This window comes from Prionailurus viverrinus, chromosome C1 (assembly GCF_022837055.1).
Source record: "Prionailurus viverrinus isolate Anna chromosome C1, UM_Priviv_1.0, whole genome shotgun sequence".
Lineage (NCBI taxonomy): Eukaryota > Metazoa > Chordata > Mammalia > Carnivora > Felidae > Prionailurus > Prionailurus viverrinus.
In genome coordinates, this window is record NC_062568.1 from 4,089,016 (window position 1) to 4,102,133 (window position 13,118).

Consider the following 13,118-nt stretch of genomic DNA (forward strand, 5'->3'; position numbering starts at 1 on the left):
AAGAAAATGAAACAAGAGACAAAGGAAAGAAGAAGGAAACCTGTGGTAGACAGAATAATGGTCCCGCAAAGACGTCTCCGCGTCCTAAACCCTAGAACCAGTGAATACGGCACCTGACATAGCAGAAGAGGAAATTAAGATTGCAAGTGGCATTAAGATTGTTAATCAGCTGACCTTAAAACAGGGAGACGATTTGGATTATCCAGTAATCCAATTACCACCGGGGAAACCCAATGTAATCCCAAGAGCCCTTAAAAGCCGAGGAGGGGGGACAGAGGGTGATGTGACAGCATGATGCATTGCTCTTGCCTTTGAAGACAGAACGTGGCCGCGAGCCAAGGAATGTGGCACCCTCTGAACCTCCCGGCTCTTCCCTAGGGCTGCCAGAAGGAACAGAACTGGGTCGACACCTTGATTTTGCCCGGGGTAAGACCCACTCAGACTTCTGACCTCCAGAACTGGAAGATCACAGGCTTGTGTTTTCAGCCACTAAAGTTGTGGTAATTTATTACAACAGCAATAGAAAACGCCTACAAAGTCCTCCGGGGGAGGGTAAAATAGCACTGGCTTCATTGATTCACATTCTCTTAACAAATACTGCAAACTTCCGACCGGCGAAGAATTGTGTTGGCAACAGGGTGCACACACACGTGAAATGAAATGTGTGCCTGGTGCCCTTGAACGTGTAGCAGACAAAAAGGGCAGATCCTGGAGAGAGAGCGGTGAGGGAGGGACCCGCAATGGGACAAAGAATTAGGGATTTTCAGTCCTCTTTGGCCAAGAACCCTGCAAGACCTGCTCGACTCTTCCATCCACAAACTGCCATATTTTGCGGCCCAGACTTGGGCGAGGGCTTTGTTCCTCGCTTCTCCGCTCTCTCGGTGAAAGGGAAGGTACTTCTCTCACGGGCGTGTTGGGTCAGGCTTCCAACCCTTTCCTCCGGTTATAAATGTGCAGAGCATTCGCGAGCCTCAGCCAAAGCTATAAACTTCAACCGGCCACAAGAGTGTGCACGTGAGGTGAACTGCAATTTCTTCCTGCCAAACCAGAATTAGCCGGTATAGGAATGAACGAGCGTGGAGATTTGAAATTGCACCGATTGGAAGAAAGCCCGGGTTAGGTTCGGGCACCTCCAAACGTACCCTTTTTAAAGCCACACGGACTGAGGCCTGGAGCTCGGAGCTCCGCGACACGCGCACCTGGCCTGGCAGCAAGCGGCGGAGGAGCCCGGGCGCCGGGCGCCGAGCGCACGGAGCCGGCCGGAGAGCCGAGCCGCAGCCCCCGGCATCTCCATCCAGGATGCTGGGCGACATTGCAACAAATCTCTACGCCCAGCCGCTCAGGGGGCTCCGAGGAAAACTGCAAGTTCGGGGATCCGGGCCGGGAGCCGAGTGAGGCCGCAGCCCCGCGGGCTGCGGGCGGTGAGTGTCCCGAGGCCGCGCCGCACCGGGGGCACCCTGGACTGCGGGGGACCGCTGCACCCCGGGGACCTCGGCGAGGCGCGGCGCAGGCCCGGGGCCGGGCCGGGAAGGCTGCCGGGGGGGTCGCGGGCAGGGCTGCTCCGAGGCGCGGGGTCGCGAGCTGCGGGCGAGGCCACCGCGGGGCGGGCGGGGGGCCGCGGACCCCGGCGGAGCGCGGGGACGCGCGCCCCGCTCCCCACGGCGGCCAGGGCCCCGCGCGCGTCCGGCAGGGCGCACGGGGCCCCCTGCACTCCGGCCCGGCCCCTCTCCCGCCTCCTCGAGGCCACCGTGGGACTCGAACCGGGCAGTGGCGGAGCGGAGAGGGGGACCGGGGGCTGCGGCCGGGGGACGTTCGGGGTTGCCTCCCCGCGCGGGCGGCCGGGACTGCGCTCGGCCCGCTTCCCCGCGGAGCTGGCGGGTTCCGAGCCCGCCGCTGGACGCGGCTGCGCGGGATGGGGGTCTCGGGGCGCGGGGGGCGCGGGGCGAACGAGGAGCCCCGAGCGGGGCGCGCAGGTGCTAGTCCCCCTCCGTGGGGAGGAAAGGGGGCTGGGGGAGACGGGGCGAGGGGCCCGGCGGGTCATCACCGGGCCAAACGCCACCGAGGCCATTGGCGATGTTGAAGGAGCTGAACCCTGCTTACCAATTAACCCTTTTTCTTTCCGCGGAAAAGTTGATTCGGGTTAATTAGCAAGGGTGAGCGAGGATTATTGTCAAGGATTAGAGAGATTCCTTTTCGCCTTGTCTGACGTGTGTGTGTGTGTGTGTGTGTGTGTGTGTGTGTGTGGCAGAGAGAGACAGAGACAGATGGTGGGGTGGATAAAACAGGTTTTGGAAACCCGCAGTCCTGGCTCCACAACCTGCTAGTTTGATCTCTAAGCTTCATACTCCCCGCCCCGCCCCCCCCCCCCCCCCCCCCCGCCATCGACAAATAGGCTCAGTTTCCTCATCTGTGAAATGGGGACATTGATGCCAACCGGACAGGATCGGTGTGGAGAAGCCACCCAGCACATCCCCTGGCCCATAAAAGGCATTTATATGTTTGGTTCTCCCCAGGACAGCGCGAACCCACGCTGAAAGTTTCCATTTCTTCTGCGCCGCCCTCTCTGCACTCGCCCAGCTCCCCAACCGTCTCAGCCCCAAACCTCTTCAGCCTGTTGGGCTCAAGTGCGCCCCCTAAAGGCCCAAGAGTTACTGTGCACACCAGGTCTAGAGGGCGAAGAATCCCTAGAGCCCAATTGGAGGGGCACGCACCATCATGCTCTGTCCACCTTTCTGGAAGGTTGTAATTCCGTTTTAACGGGGCGCTGTCCCCTTTGCTTGTCGCTTATACAGAACTCACTGAATGCTAACATCATCAAAGAAGCCAAATTAAAAGCGAAAGACTTGCTTATAAAACTTACTCCCATAACAGAGCTGTAGAAAATTGAATTGTTTTAATCTCTGATACAGTCCAGCTGGCTGTAAATTGTTTTCACCTCAACTTGTGAACACACGTATATGTAGCTGGCCTCCATTTTCATAGCCTTCCCTACGTTTATGATTAATTCTTCACCATTTGTGAACTCACATTGGGGGCAAATGGAAGGTTGACTATTGGTCCCATAATCTTCCCACTGCCTTCCTTCACCTTCTTGGGTTCAAGGCCCTCATGTTGTATGCTGACCTTCCAACAGGCCAGCCTAGAATGGGTTCCATCTTTCATGTTGATCCTTAGAGGAAGCCCCACACTCTATGCCTCCGTTTACCCCAGTGTGCCCCATGCATGTTGTTTTATGCATGTGTCAGGATGTGGACAAGGTGGGAGAGCTTGAAGGCCATGTGGTGTAGAAAGACGGGGAGCCTGGGAGACAGGGTGGTCCAGAACCTTCCCCAGTTCATTCTCTCTCTCTCTCTCTCTCTCTCTCTCTCTCACTGGCTGTAGACTAGGATTATAATACTCAAATGGTTATTTTGTATCTTATAATGATATAAACGCTTAAAGCAAACTTGGGGGTGGAGGGAAATAGAAATATGTTTTTCTGTTGTCTTTTGTTTTAGTTAACGTGGTCCGACAGTAGGTTAACTGTGATTAGTCAAAGCAGGAATTACTAACCAAGAGATCAGGATATGAAACTCAGATGACTCTGTTGCCTGGTAATATCCTTAGGGCCCTCCTGAGGACTGAATAGGACTTCGTTTTAGCCCCTCACCCCCCACCAGTGCTCTCCGTTTGACACTAACACCACATGCACCCTTACGCCTCTTGAATAAAACTTGGCAATTAAATGCTACTCAGTGTCATTTATTTATGAACAAATAAACTGGAAATGTTGAGAGCAGCTCAATGGCAAATGCATCTCTTAACCCATAAAATTAATAATTCAGTAAGACTCTAAAGTTCTTACCGTTGCTTAGGAAAATGCTTGCTGTTTCAAGTCATGGGGTGAAAAACTACAACTCTTGTTGTATCATTATTTCAAGCTTTTTCGTAGATGTAAACGGACTTTCGGGAAATGCCAGCTTGTTTTGTCTTCCTGGACAGGGCTGAGCACTATCCCCCAGATTGAAAACGAGGGTGTCAGTCCTCATCTAGGCCAGTCGCACCCCTTGTCAGGCCACCTGATTCTTCTCTTTCTGGCCCCCTGAGATCCTGCATACAGGTAGCGGGGACAGAGGGAAGACAGCCACCCAACACCCCTTCTGATACCTTTGTAGGTTTATCCGCTGGGCCTTCTGCCAGGGCGGCTCTCTTCTGGTCCCTGAGCTTTGGGAAGCAAGGACTGCCTCATCACTTACCATCCTCTCGCTGCAGGGAGAGGAGGGTAGTGGCAGACTAGGCTCCCCAGGGGAAGTGGCTCCTGAATCATCTGCTTCTCTTTTACAGTCAGCCACTAATCTACAGCTGATCCCAGATAATGTCTATCATGGTTAGAAGATAGAGAGAGGGACTTTTATTTTGTTACCATAAAGTTAATATGTGTTTATTGTGATTTTTTTTTTAACCAACGAGATAAACTAAAAGGAGGAAAATTACTTTAAGACCATCAGCCAAAGAGCAACCTCCCTCCACATTTTTCTCTCACCATATCAAGGTTTGGCTCTTATAATTTAGTTGAATCTTGGAGGAACAGTGGAGGAACAGGAGGTTCGAAGGAGAGAAGTGGGTCCTTAAAAGTCAGATGAAGAGAAGGTCATGTCCTGAAGGTGGAGAGACTGTGCCAAGGTCAGGGCGGTGCTTTCTCAGGGCTGGAGCGCACAGGTCAAAGGTGAGGAGAGGGGAGCAGGGACCAGGGGACCGGGTGGCAGAAATCACATAGCAAGATAGCATTTTATCCCTCCCAGCTGTCTGCAAAACGGGGAGAAGGAAAAGGACCCAGGCAGAGAGGAATAATGTGGGCAGGAAGTGTTGTGGTTGAGAATTGGATGGGTGAGACCTGGGATCACTTAAAAGATAAAAATAATAATGAGAACGGGATGTGAGGGAAAAGGAAAGTCCAGATGAGCCCCAGGACAGATCCATTGGAAGCTGTTCTTCCACTGGCGTCCTTGGTTTCCCAACACCCACTTCTTGGCAAAAAATTCTTAGCCAGAACCAAAGCCCCAGTCTGGCGAGCAGCCAGCTTTTCCTATAAAGGTCCAGAGAGTAAGTATTTTAAGTTTCATGGACCATAGAGCCTTTAAAAAAGGTAAAAACAGCTCTTAGCTCTGGGGTGTAGAGAAGGAGACTGTGGGCACTGTGTGGTCCACCACAACCTACTTCTCCGTCCCCGCCACCCTGTCCACACCAGGACACTGCTGAGAGAGCCCCACAATTGAAGGGATTCCTTGTGTATTTAGGATTATCGTTCGTTCCTCCTTCGTCCGGTACAGCAGAACAGTTAGTAATATCCATGTGGTGTGGTTCATAATGATCATTATTTCCTTATTTTTTCTTCTGTTTTAAAACAATTCATTGAGGGGCACGCGGCTGGCTCAGTAGGTAGAGCAAAGAGCGACTCTTTTTATCTTGGGTCGTGAGTTTGAACCCCACGTTGGGTGTAGAGATTACCTAAATAAATAAATCCTTAAAAAAATAATAAAATAGGGGCGCCTGGGCGGCTCAGTCGGTGAAGCGCCCGACTTCGGCTCAGGTCATGGTCTTGCGGTTTGTGAGTTCAAGCCCCGTGTCGGGCTCTGTGCTCACAGCTCGGAGCCTGGAGCCTGCTTCCGGTTCTGTGTCTCCCTCTCTCTCTGCCCCTCCCCTGTTCACATTCTGTCTCTTAATAATAAATAAACATTAAAAAAAAATTTTTTTTAAATAGTAAATAAAATAATAAAATAATCAGTTGAAAATGAATCGATGTCTGTTTTTTTATTTTTTTAATTAATTAATTATTTATTTATTTAATTTACATCCAAGTTAGTTAGCACATAGTGCAACAATGATTTCAGGAGTAGATTCCTTAGTGCCCCTGGCCCATTTGGCCCATCCCCCCTCCCACAACCCCTCCAGCAACCCTGTTTGTTCTCTTACGTTTTGTCCCCCTCCGTTTTTCTATTTTTACTTCTCTTCCCTTATGTTCATCTGTTTTGTATCTTAAAGTCCTCATATGAGTGAAGTCATAGGATATTTGTCTTTCTCTGACTGACTAATTTCACTTAGCATAATACCCTCCAGTTCCATCCACGTAGTTGCAAATGGCAAGATTTCATTCTTTTTGATTGCCGAGTAATACTCCACTGTATCTATATACCACATCTTCTTTATCCATTCATCCATCGATGGACACTTGGGCTCTTTCCATGCTGTTTGGCTGTTGTCGATAGTGCTGCTATAAACATTGGGATGCATGTGTCCCTTCAAAACAGCACACTTGTATCCCTTGGATAAATGCCTAGTAGTGCAATTGCTGGGTCATAGGGTAGTTCTAGTTTTATTTTTTTGAGGAACCCCCATCCTGCTTTCCAGAGTGGCTGCACCAGCTTGCATTCCCACCAGCAGTGCAAAAGAGATCTTCTTTCTCCGCATCCTTGCCAACATCCGTCGTTGCCTGAACTGTTCATGTTAGCCATTCTGACAGGTGTGAGGTGGTATCTCATTGTGGTTTTGATTTGTGTTTCCCTGATGTTGAGCATTTTTTCATGTGTTGGTTGGCCATCTGGATGTCTTCTTTGGAGAAGTGTCTATTCATGTCTTTTGCCCCTTTCTTCACTGGATTATTTGTTTTTTGGGTGTTGAGTTTGATAAATTCTTTGTAGATTTTGGATACTAACCCTTTATCTGATATGTCATTTGCAAATATCTTCTCCCATTCCTTTGGTTGCCTTTTAGTTTTGCTGATTGTTTCCTTCACTGTGCAGAAGATTTTTATTTTGATGAGGTCTCAGTAGTTCATTTTTGCTTTTGTTTCCCTTGCCTCCGGAGACGTGTTGAGTAAGAAGTTCCTGTGGCCAAGATCGAAGAGGTTTTTGCCTTTCTTCTCGAGCATTTTGACAGCTTCCTGTCTTACATTGAGGTCTTTCATCCATTTTGAGTTTATTTTTGTGTATGGTGTAAGACAGTGGTTCAGGTTCATTTTTCTTCGTGCTGCCATCCAGTTTTCCCAGCACCACTTGCTGAAGAGACTGTCTTTATTCCACTGGATATTCTTCCCTGCTTTGTCAAAGGTTAGTTGTGGACCCATACATTTGTGGGTCCGTTTCTGGGTCCTCTGTTCTGTTCTATTGATCTGAGTGTCTGCTTTTGTGCCAGTACCATACTGTCTTGATGATTACAGCTTTGTAATATATCTTGAAGTCCGGAATTGTGATGCCTCCAGCTTTGGTTTTCTTTTTCAAGATTGCTTTGGCTATTCGGGGTCTTTTCTGGTTCCATACAAATTTTAGGATTGTTTGTTCTAGCTCTGTGAAGAATGCTGGTGTTGTTTTGATAGGGATTGCATTGAATATATAGATTGCTTTGGGTAGTATCGACATTTTAACAATATTTGTTCTTCCTATCCAGGAGCATGGTCTTCTTCAATTTCTTTCATAAGCTGTCTATAGGTTTCAGTGTGTAGATTCTTCAACTCTTTGGTTAGGTTTATTCCTAGGTATTTTATGGGTTTTGGTGCAATTGTAAATGGGATAGATTCCTTGAATCTCTTTCTGTCGCTTTATTATTGGTGTATAGGAATGCAACCGATTTCTGTGCATTGATTTTATATCCTGCGACTTTGCTGAATTCCTGGATCAGTTCTAGCAGTTTTTTGGTGGAATCTTTTGGGTTTTCCATATAGAGTATCATGTCATCTGTGAAGAGCGGAAGTTTTACTTCCTCCTGGCCCATGTCGATGCCTTTTATTCCTTTGTGTGGTCTGATCGCTGAGGCTAAGACTTACAATACCATGTTGAATAACAGTGACGAGAGTGGACCTCCCTGTTGTGTTCCCGACCTTAGAGGGAAAGCTCTCCGTTTTTCCCCATTGAGGATGATATTAGCGTTGGGTCGTTCATATATGGCTTTTATGATCTCGAGGTATGCTCCTTCTATCCCTGCTTTCTTGAGGGTTTTTATCAAGAAAGGATGCTGGTTTTGGTCAAATGTTTTCTCTGCAGTTGAGAGGATCATGTGGTTCTTGTCCTTTCTCTGCATTGATTGAGAGGATCATGTGGTTCTTGTCCTTTCTTTTATTGATGTGATGAATCACATTGATTGTTATGCAGATATTGAACCAGCCCTGCATCCCAGGTATAAATCCCAGTTGGTTGTGGTGAATAATATTTTTAATGTATTGTTGGATTCGGTTGGCTAGTATCTAGTTGAGGATTTTTGCATCCATGTTCATCAGGGAAATTGGTCTGTAGTTCTCCTTTTTAGTGGGGTCTTTGTCTGGTTTTGGAATCAAGGTAATGCTGGCTTCATAGAATGAGTTTGGAAGTTTTCCTTCTATTTCTGTTTTTTTGGAACAGCATCAAAAAAATAGGTGTTAACTCTTCTTTAAATGTTCCAGGGGTAGAATTCCCCTGGAAGGCTATCCAGCCCTAGACTCCTGTTTTGGAGGAGATTTTTGATTACTAATTCTATTTCTTTGCTGGGAATCAATGTCTATTTTAAAGACATCATTTAAATTGAGTAAGACATTTCATGTATTGCCTGCAAATTTCACTTTCCAAAACGAAGGTTTTCATCTTGCACTCATGCATTTGCTATTTTACATTTGAAACAACATAAAATCTCCCAAGTAGGCATATAGAGTGACAGGAGTGAAGAACTCAAGTTCCGTTCCTCATCTCTACGATAACCGTGCTGTCAGTTCATCTCGACCGTCCTGCTGAAGGTGGTGACATGTGGCATCACAGCAGCTTCAGACCTTCTCTGGGCCACAGAGAGATCCAACAATTCTGAACTCATAGGCACTTACTCTCAAAGCAGATGTGCGTAACTGGGGCCACCTGCGTGTCAGGGCCAACCGTATAACCAGGGATCCTCTGAAATAGCTCCCTTGGATGATACAGTGCCTACGAAAGGATAAGTAACAGCACCATGCTGATTTGAAGCTTACAGACAGAAAATTCAAATGTAATTGTTTGAAACTTTGACCAGCAAAAGATCTTTGAGGAGAGGAGTATTTTATCAGTGATGTCGTCTGGATTTGCAGGCACATAGCGATCATAAGAAGCAGACCAACTTTTAGTGGTTTGTTGTTTTAAAGTTCTCCCCTCAGGACGCTCAGCGATGCTCTAATTGCCAGCTTCCGGGGCGGTGCTTCCAGCGCTCTGTCCCTGGTGCTGCACTCCCGTGACTCTGCAGCGATGCCCTGCAGGGCTCAGCTCCCCCTTCCGGACTCCCTGACAGTCATTGCCACTTGTGGCAGGCAACCGTGTCTCTTCCATTTTCCTAAACATTGATGCGCCTTCATAACCACCATCCTCTTCATTGTCAGCCGGTGACCTAACTTCCTACTTCACCCAAGAATTAGACCATCAGGTGTTACTTCTCATACCACTACTGGGCATGTCATCTGCATATACCCTCTGCTTCTTCTGGTCTCAGGGGACGGACTGCTCCTCCTGGTCAAGACCAATTCTCCCGTTCCACCAGCTCCACGATTACTGTCTCTGTGTGTCCTTCTTCTACTCTTTATCCTCAGTTCTCATACATGCCCTCAATGATCATCCTAAAAAATAAAGATGAAACCAGAGTCCTCACCAGACCCGGCATCACAGCCCCCCTCCAGTTCCATCCAACCCCCAGGTCTCTCCTCCAAACATCTTGAGATGTATCTATGCAGAGCATGAGTCATCATGCCCGTTTCCTGTACAAACTCAGCGCTCAGCTTTCTAGTTTCCCAGGGAATGCTGGAATAGGGGTAGGCGGAATGGGTAAAAACATGTGTCTTGTGTATAAGACCTGGGAATCACTGTTATTAGAAAGCTATATCTCCCATTGTAGAAATAATAAATTGGCCTTCTAGTTTACCAGTCTCTCCTGAGTTGGGTTCACATGAGTTGGTCTTCTGAGGCTAGTCCACTCTGGCTGTACCGAACACATGGAACACTTAGACACACAAAATGAGAACCAGATGCTTTGCCAAGGGCCCTACCCAGGCAAAACTACCCCGAAAGCCTGTTTAAGGCCAGATGTCTTCCTTCTGTGACATCTTTGTTGTCACTTGTCAGTCCCCATCTCAATAGTGGACACAAGGCATGGGCTTTAAGGTCAGGAATAGCTGAGTTTGATTCCTAGGTTCCTGCGTAGCCAGACTTACTGGCCATGAGAACTTGGGAAAGGCATTTCACTTCTCTGAGTCTATTTCCATTTCTTTAAAAAGTGGGTAATAACACTGATATAAAGATGCAACAGGTTTCACAAAAGTGCTCGGCAGTAAAGAAGTAAGGAGTGCTCCCAAATCTGCACAATGACAAATCGAATCTGAAGGTCTGATAGGATGAGGCCACTTTGGTTACAAAAGGGGAGGTAGAGCTGTCCAAGGAAGATAAAGATACTTTTGGGTTGATGTACAAGGAAATTATTTGTCATGTGTATTTCAGAAAATCTTGGAAAATGTATACAAGTCATGAAGATATTGGGTATGATTTTGAAGACGACCCCAAAGATAAGAAGACGCTTAAGCCCCACCCAAACATTGACAGTGGGTGGGCTTGGATGGTGGTTCTTTCCTCTTTCTTCGTGCACATCCTCATCATGGGCTCCCAGATGGCCCTGGGAGTCCTCAACGTGGAGTGGCTTGAAGAATTCCACCAGAGCCGTGGCCTGACTGCGTGGGTCAGCTCCCTCAGCATGGGCATCACCTTGATTGTGGGTACGTTCGTGTGCGAACTCTTATAAAACTGAATAATTATAAATTGACAGTTTTCCACTGTAAATATGTTTTTATACTGTTGAAACATTAGATACTAGATGTTAATGATGGCACTATTTTTTTTTTTTTTTTTTACGGTGGCAAAATATATATAACATCAAATTTACCGTTTTTAACCACCTTTAGGTAGGGGCACCTGGGTGGCTCAGTTGGTTAAGCGTCCAACTGTTGATCTCAGCTCAGGTCATGACCTCTCGGTTCGTGAGATTGAGCCCCACATCAGGCTCCGCGTGGATAGAGAGGCGCCTGCTTGGGATTCTCTAGCTCCCTCTCTCTCTGCCTCCCACCCCTCCTTTCAAAATAAATAAATAAACTTTAAAAAATGTCGTTTAGCCACTTTTGGGTATACGGTTCATTGCCATTGAGTACATTCATCAACACCATCCATCTCCAGAATCTTTTCATCATCCGAAACTGAAACTCTGTACCCGTGAACCAGTAACTCCCCAGTCCCACCACCACTCTGTTTTCTGTCTCTATGACATGTAAGTTGAATCATACAGTATTTGTCATTTTGTCTGATATTACTATTTGAATATTATAAAAAGTTGGAGTGTCTTAAAAACTGATCATTTAAAAAATTTTGCTTCATTCAGGGCGCCTAGATGGCTCAGTCAGTTAAGCGTCCAATTTAGGCTCAGGTCATGATCTCACAACTGGTGAGTTCGAGCCCCGCATCGGGCTCTGGGCCGACAACTCAGAGCCTGGATCCTGCTTCAGATTCTGTCTCTGTCTTTCTCTGCCCCTCCCCCACTCATGCACTGTCTCGCTCTCTAATACAAATAAACATTGAAAAATTTTGCCCTGAACTCTGTTTTCTTGACTGCTGTAATTCATTATACATCATTACAGATGTAATGATACTTAACTACTTTAATTCTTTAATACTTAACGAATATTTGTAAAAGAAAAAAAATGTAGAGAAAACACCATAAAAGTCAAGCAACAATCTTATTTCAGAGTTCCACTTATTTAATTTGAGATATCAATCCTATGCTGTTGAAAAATCTACTAAGCTCCTTTTAGAAAGGTTTCTGATCTAGCTAACAGGAAGGAATAATAATATATTTTCTAGTTAAACCTGAACGCACACCAATCTGTGAAAGCAATCCGTAGGCAGTTGGAGATACCAAGCTAGACAATTATCATAAATGTAACATGTTATTATGGCCCATGGGTTTCCTTTTGGGAACTAAACAATTTTTACTGTCAACTAATAATAAGCATCTCTTATCAACCAGGTGCTTCCCCTTGCCTTATCTCTTGAAAGTAAAAGCCACACTTTTACATCAGATTTCTCTTTAGTTTCAAGTATTCACAATATATTTTATACTAGAAACATAAGTGGCCTCAAATCTTTTTCTGGTTCTGTGAGAGTTTGGGTAGGACAGGCATCTGTGTGTTTGATGGAAGCCTCCCTTTTCAGTGATCTCCACGTTGGTAATTAATCGCTTGAATCCGACTCAAAGATTTGTTGATCTTGGCTGGCATTCAGACAGTGTTATTGGATAATACAAACAACATTAATAATCATGGTAGTGCTAAGAATGGAAAACAAGGACAAAGTGTTATTCCTCAAGATGTGTGTGGAGCAGGCATGTTTATCAAAGGGAATTAATACTAATCTTGCTTTAAAATTACATCAGGGCACCATTATGTGTGTGAGGGAATTACGGACACATCGTCTAGCCTGCAACATTAAGGAACTGACTCCTTCAACCCTGCACTGGCCTTATTAAAACAAGGACTGCCATCCGAAAAATGGAGGATGGTTTGCTTCAGTGTAGGGAATACGCTACGTTTGTGTTGGATGTGATTCAGCCTTTTCAGTAGGTCACAGAAGGAAAACTGTGCTTCTAGCACACTTAACATCCATTTTTCTTACTTTTTTTTTTTAAGTTTTAAAAAAAATTTTTTTTTCAACGTTTATTTATTTTTTGGGGACAGAGAGAGACAGAGCATGAACGGGAGAGGGGCAGAGAGAGAGGGAGACACAGAATCAGAAACAGGCTCCAGACTCCGAGCCATCAGCCCAGAGCCTGATGCGGGGCTCGAACTCACGGACCGCGAGATCGTGACCTGGCTGAAGTCGGACGCTTAACCGACTGCGCCACCCAGGCGCCCCCGTTTTTCTTACTTTTTAAAAACTAAATCTTTAAGGGCTGCCTGGCCAGCTCAGTCCGTGGAACATGCAACTTTTGAGCTTGGGGTTGTGAGTTCGAGCCCCATGCTGGGTGTAAATGACTACTTAAAAATAAATAAAATCTTTACAATAAACAAATCTTTGAGGGGTAGAACAAAACACTTACAGATTCAATCTAGGAAGCGCATATCT

General features: G+C 46.5%; 1 protein-coding gene across 1 annotated transcript in view; it reads left to right on the top strand.

The window, feature by feature from the left end:
* Positions 1-994: 994 nt before the first annotated feature.
* The window catches only part of SLC16A14 (solute carrier family 16 member 14), a 33,953-nt gene continuing 21,829 nt past the window's right edge, over positions 995-13,118 (top strand). The window contains exons 1-2 of the mRNA XM_047872915.1: positions 995-1,421; positions 10,452-10,723. Of these exons, the coding sequence (XP_047728871.1) occupies positions 10,465-10,723 (259 nt within the window). The 5' untranslated portion in view covers positions 995-1,421; positions 10,452-10,464. The remainder of the gene's footprint in view (positions 1,422-10,451; positions 10,724-13,118) is intronic.